The sequence below is a fragment of the Panthera tigris genome, chromosome A1 (genome assembly GCF_018350195.1).
Source record: "Panthera tigris isolate Pti1 chromosome A1, P.tigris_Pti1_mat1.1, whole genome shotgun sequence".
Classification (NCBI taxonomy): domain Eukaryota; kingdom Metazoa; phylum Chordata; class Mammalia; order Carnivora; family Felidae; genus Panthera; species Panthera tigris.
In genome coordinates this window covers 187,132,398-187,138,397 of record NC_056660.1, presented here as the reverse complement: position 1 = coordinate 187,138,397, position 6,000 = coordinate 187,132,398, and the positions used below count along the sequence as shown (strand labels likewise).

At 37.9% G+C, this 6,000-nt stretch overlaps 1 protein-coding gene across 2 annotated transcripts in view; it reads left to right on the top strand.

Annotated features, from left to right (window-relative positions):
* The first annotated feature begins 1,219 nt into the window (after window positions 1–1,219).
* TTC1 (tetratricopeptide repeat domain 1) overlaps window positions 1,220–6,000 on the top strand; it is a 46,264-nt gene continuing 41,483 nt past the window's right edge. Inside the window, exons 1-2 of one of the 2 annotated variants that reach the window (XM_007077602.2) lie at window positions 1,220–1,310; window positions 2,707–3,071. In XM_007077602.2, the coding sequence (XP_007077664.1) occupies window positions 2,739–3,071 (333 nt within the window). In that variant the 5' untranslated portion in view covers window positions 1,220–1,310; window positions 2,707–2,738. Of the gene's footprint in view, window positions 1,337–2,706; window positions 3,072–6,000 lie in introns of both variants that reach the window. The other variant, XM_007077601.2, reaches the window with a different exon arrangement.

Here is a 6,000-nt window from a genome sequence, read left to right as displayed (position 1 = left end):
TATTAAGTATATTCCCTATGCTGTACCCTTCATCTCTGTGACTTATTTACTTTATAACTGGAAGTTTGTATCTCTTTGTACCTAAGAAGACTTCTTAAAGGTCATAAAAGGCCTAACTACCAAACAGTTTTTTAGTTCCTGCCATATTAAAAAAAAATTTTAATATTAAAAGGTTTCCAAAATCTGGACAATTCTAAAATTGTCTATTCTATTCTAGAATTCTAAAAATTCTATTTTTAATGGTTTTTGTATATTAAAGCTTTTGATGTACACAAAAATATGAGGGTATGCATAACTTCATTTAGACACAAATTCAAAAAACAGGTTAGATATCCTTCCTGATAAAGTCCCTCCCAGCTATCTCTGCAATAGGTTCTGTGAGTTAAAGAAAACTAAGTAATCTCTGCTGTTATTACTGATTACCTGTCTGGCTACCTTGAAGGATATTTCAATTCTGTATTCCCAGCATAATGTGTGGGGGTCTAATAAACATTTAGTAAACATTTCTTGAAAGAATGCATTGGACAACAGTTCCCTTTGATTCCAGGACCCCTTTAACACTCAATATTAATGAGGACCACAAAAAGCTTTTATGTGGCTTATACTTACCAATGTTTACTATACTAGAAATTAGAACTGAAAAATATTTAGTATTTGTTAATTTAAGATAACAATACACCTATTATATGCCAACATAAATTATCTTGTTATAAATCATTATATTTTCCAAAACAAAAAATGCTATAGTGAAGAGTGGCATTGTTTTATTTATGCAAGTCTCTTGCTTAACAGAAGACTACTGGATTCTCAGAACTCCTTCTGCATTCAAGCCGTTGAGCGATCACATGACACAGCCTCTGGAAAACACTGTATATTCATGAAAGAAGTGTGGGAAAGGCAAATTTAGTGTTATTATGAAAACCGTTTTGATCTAGCAATGGACCCCTTGAAAGGCACAGTTTGAGAATCATTGGAGAGAAAATTTTATTTTGGACAGGGTTTATGCTTCAGGATTCCTTTATACATTGTTAGCATAAGAGGTCAGAGGGACGGAGTAAATGGAACAGCTTGGAGACAACCTTTTTGCCGCAGGTGCTGAGTAATGCGGACTCTCGCCGTAACCCAAGATGGTAACTTCCGCCTGCATTTCAGTCCGTACAATGGCGTCATACACCGCGATAGCGACGTGCTTTCTCCCTGAGGGTGCCACTACACTTCCCAGGATGCTTTGCCAACAGTGATGCCATTGGTTGGCTCCGACGGAAGTGCACTTGGGTGAACGGAAATAGAAGATTTTAGAGGCTGGGAAGGTGAGGACGAGAGGAGCTGGGGAGCTGTGAGTGCCACCTGGGGCTGTCCGCTTAAGGCGTTGGGGGACTCAGAGAACAAACTGTTGGGAAGCGTAGGGTGGCCTCTTCTTAACCCCGGGGACTCAAACTCCTGCATTCTTCCACTAGACCTGGAAGCAGGGGAAACAAAACATTGTGTGGAGGCTAAGTCTTAGTATTAAGGTCTTGTTTTTTTTGAAGTTTTCTTGGGACGAGCTGGGACGAATTCGGGCTCTTGTCGCGACACAAGGGGCTTTGGCGTGATTTTGCTGTGACCAGAGGGGTGAGGGGTGGAGCTGCTGACGGTCTGACTCAGCTTCTACAGCAGTGGTTCTCAATTGGCTGTACATTAGAATCACCTGGAATGCCTTTTTAAAAAAAAATACGAGTATCCTGGGCCTACGCCAGACGCCAAAATCAGAATCTGTGGAGGGTAAGATCTGGGTAGCAGTACTTGCTAAAGCGTCCCAAGTATTATTGTGTTTAGCCAAGGTTGAGAACCACTCTTTTCGTGCCTGAGTCCTGATGAGGACCAGCTGCGCCACGATTTCCTTTACAGTATAACCTGCGTGGGCTCTACAGCGCGCACTTGGGTGAATTTGACAATCGATGTTTTGGCACTGACTGCATTTTAAGCACCGTCAGATACTTATTCTTGAGCTTCGTATCATGGTGCTGGAAAGGCCCGTATTTTTATTTTTATATTTTTATTTATTTATTTTTTTATTTTTTTACGACCTGGCTATTCGTTCTGAATAAAGGTTAGGGGCGTTTCATTTTTCTTACTTTTGTTTTAGCTTATGCCTATTTTTTACAACCCTGACAAAATTTGAGCAGTGGAAAAAGGAAGAGTCACATTAAAATCGTTCTCTTTTGTTGCTTATATGAAGTTCTGAAAGGGGTGTCAGTTAAAATGATGTTTGGCATTATTTATGGGCTTATAACCAAATTTTTCTTTATAATAATTTCAATGAAAGGAAGTTAAGGTGTGTTTTGGGGTTTTGAGGTACAAATTTGTTTAGGTGTAATAGGTAGGATCTTTTTTTAATACAGGTTTCCACTGCTGTCTCAAAAGTTGAGCGTTTATCAAACCTTTCCTGAGCCAAAATGGCATAAAATAAAGATTATCCACACACCCACCACCCCCTGCTTTCCAAAAGGTCGAGTTATACCAGTTTGCTTTTACAAAGACCTGCATTAATATTTACATGTTTTCACTAAAAGAAATCTGAAGGGGATTTTCACTTTTACGAAAAGAGCTATTGCCATGCTAATGTACCATGCTAATGTTAAAAGCGAAGTGGCATAAGGCAGACTTTTGGAAAGTGGTGGATACCTGTATAAGCACCATTACCTAACATATTTTCTCTTTTCCCAGAACTTCAGCTTCATCTTCCTCACTGATCCAGCATGGGGGAGAAGTCAGAAAACTGTAGGGTTCCAGATGATCTTTTCAATGGTTTGAAAGTTACAGATCCCCAGGAAGCAGAGTGTGCTAGCCCTCCAGTTTCTAATACCAAAGATCACCATTTCCAGAGCAAGTTGCTCAAGGATGTTGAAGCCCATCCCCAGGAGGACCAGGGAGAAGAGGAGTGTTTTCATGACCCTAGCACCTCATTTGAAAAGGAGGAGCCAGGAGTGGACAGGGTTGAGAACAAACCTGATGATAATGTGAATTCCTCTGAACTAGATGAAGAATACCTAATAGAACTGGAAAAAAACATGCCAGATGAAGAGAAACAGGTAAATATTTATTGTGCACTATCTGCCACGATAAACTGCTTTTTAAAATGAATAAATGTGTTTGATACTGTATCACAGATTGGGTCATCTGTGCTGAAAGAGTTACTTGCCCATCTGTGTCCTTATTGCTTTAGTAGTGACAGAGCTGAGATAAATCAGTAGCACGGAGTGTGTCTGCTTAACAGATTTCCTTTTTTTTTTTTTTCTTTTTTTTTTTTTGGTCAACTTTGAGTTCTTCTGTTTGCCTCATATAATTTTATAACATCTGTATATACCTTTTGGCTTTTTTTTTTTTTTTTTTTTTTAAATGGCCTTATTGGTGGTTGGCTGCTGAAATTCCTGTAAGGGACGTTTTTTGGTTAGACTTTAGAATTATGGTATGCTGCTTATTTGTATTAATCCCTTGATAGCAAAAAAAAAAAAAAAAAAAAAAAAATATGACTGCCTGAATATTCTGGTGGTGGTTTGGTTGCAGAGGGCAGTGACTGGGCCCTGTATTGTTTACATAACATTCTTGAGAAATAGACTTGTATATGATAGTAGTTATCATTTGTTAAGCACCTATAATTTGCCAGCCACTAAACTTAGAAAGTTGTGTTTTCATGTGATCTTTACAACACACCTATGAAACATATACTGTTAGCATTTCCCATAAGAGAACAGAACTTAGTAACTTGCCCAAGATCACACGTGTAATAAATGGCAGAACTGATTCTCAAACCCAGGTCTGATTCCAAAGTATAATGTAGCATTTAATAACAAAAACAGCTGTCTTTCTACAAAGCAAATACACTAAAACAATGTACATTTTCCTGCTTCTTTGCCCCTGGGCCACATCCTTAACTGGGCAAGCCTTCACTTTTGGAGACAGAAGTCTTGGTATCGTCCACATATCCTTCCTTCTCATCTCCTAATCGAGGTCATCTGAATAGTTACCATAATATCTGAGTTCCTTGTCTGCAAGGAACTTGAATGAGATTTGTATCTTAGGCTTCTGAACAACTCACTCACTGAACAGGTTATGATACATTGGTAATGGGCAGGGATTCTGAATGTGCACTGTAACGGTGGGAACTGGGAAATAACGTGACATGGAGCATCTTGTCTCTCCTTGGGCATTTTTCATTATTAAGCCTATTGGTTTTATTTTATTTTTTATTTTTTTGAGAGAGAGCACATGCACACCCATGCAAGTGGGGAACAGGGCAGAGAGAATCTTAAGCAGTCTCCATGCTGTCAGAGCCTGATATGGGGTTCCATCCCACAACCGTGAGATTGTGACCTGAGCCAAAATCAAGAGTCGGACGCTTAACCGCCTGAGCCACCCACACACCCCAAGTCTATTAGTTTTAACGTGCATGTGTTAGCTTTTGTACTAGTGTGATACGATAAAATAGCAATGGCTTAGAAGAGAAGGACAAAGGGCAAAATGAACCAATTTCATAAACTACCTCAGCAGAAATGGCTCAGAAAATTAAATCACATACTGTTCAATAATTAGGGAAATGATTTTCCAGAAAGTGTTTGATTCATATCACAGGTGCAGGCTTTTTAGAAGCATTGATTAAATGTCTGTGTTAAAACGTTAGCAATGCCTTTCTGATACCTTAATGTGTTTTACCCTGATGGTGAATTTTCTACTGTGCCATTGGTTTGACAGTTGTGTGATTTGACTCGAGATGTTACATACTCTGCCTCCCATTCCCAATTTAGTAAAACTTTGTGTCTCCTGGCCAGGAGTCACATTTTAAGTTCTATAAATATTTAAAACAGATTACTTTTATTGCCTCTAAGTTGAATATTCTAAATGGCACAATGACTTTTAAACTTTTTTCTTCCTTTTAAAAGTTAAGATATAACTTACATATAGTGAAACTGTTTACATTCTGTGTACAGTTCAGTGAGTCTTGACAACTGTATGCACCTGTGTAACTCACACCCTTATTAGGATCCAGAACATAACCATCGTTCCAGAAACTCCCATTGTGTGCATCACCACTCATTTTGTCCCTGCACCCCCACCAACCCAGGGACCCACTGCTCTGATTCCTATTCCATAGGTTGGTTTTTTCCTATTCTAGACTTTTGTGTAAATATAATCACTTTTCAGATATAAACATTTTGTATTTTATATTTGTGTATCAACTTGTATGTTTTTATAGCTTAATTTGAAAATTTGTAACAATATCTCTTAGAAACAACATGCTGTGGTGATAGCCATTGTTATTTTATAGAAATGTAAACCATTAATTCCACTAAGGAAACAACCTCCAAGAGTGCAGACTACCTTTACCTAATTGTGGTACTACTCTCTTGGGTATTTTTCTGGTGTTTTGATAAATATCTTTATGAAATTATTAAGAAACCAGCAAAACAGATGAAGAAATCTCTCTTCACAGCACACATGGTTTGCTTTTATAGGTCACTAGGAACAGGATACCCTTAAACTTGATTCTTTTAAAATAGAGTTGAGATAATTCAACGACAACAAAATAAACACAAATTGCCAAAAAATGTGAACAGATTTTTAGCCTCACTAATAGTGTTTAAGTGCAGATTAAAACATTACGTCTCGATTTATCTGATGTCAGCAATGAGAGGACACAAAGAGTGCTTGTGCTAATTTTGGGAATTTAAAGTGCTATGTCATTTCTGTGGGATATAGGTATCACATTTTTAATATGAATATTTCTTTAGACCAAGGCTATCAATAGAACCTTTTGCAGTGATGGGAATGTTCTATGTATACTCTGTTTAGTATGGTAGCTACTGGCCATGATCAACCACATTTTAATAGTCATCAGCTGTGGAGCATTTGAAATGTGGCTAGTAGAGATGAGGAACTGAATTTTACAATTTTTAGTCATTTATTTTAAGGAAGTTATTAGAGATGTGTACAGATGTCTACATAAAGATGTGTCACAACATC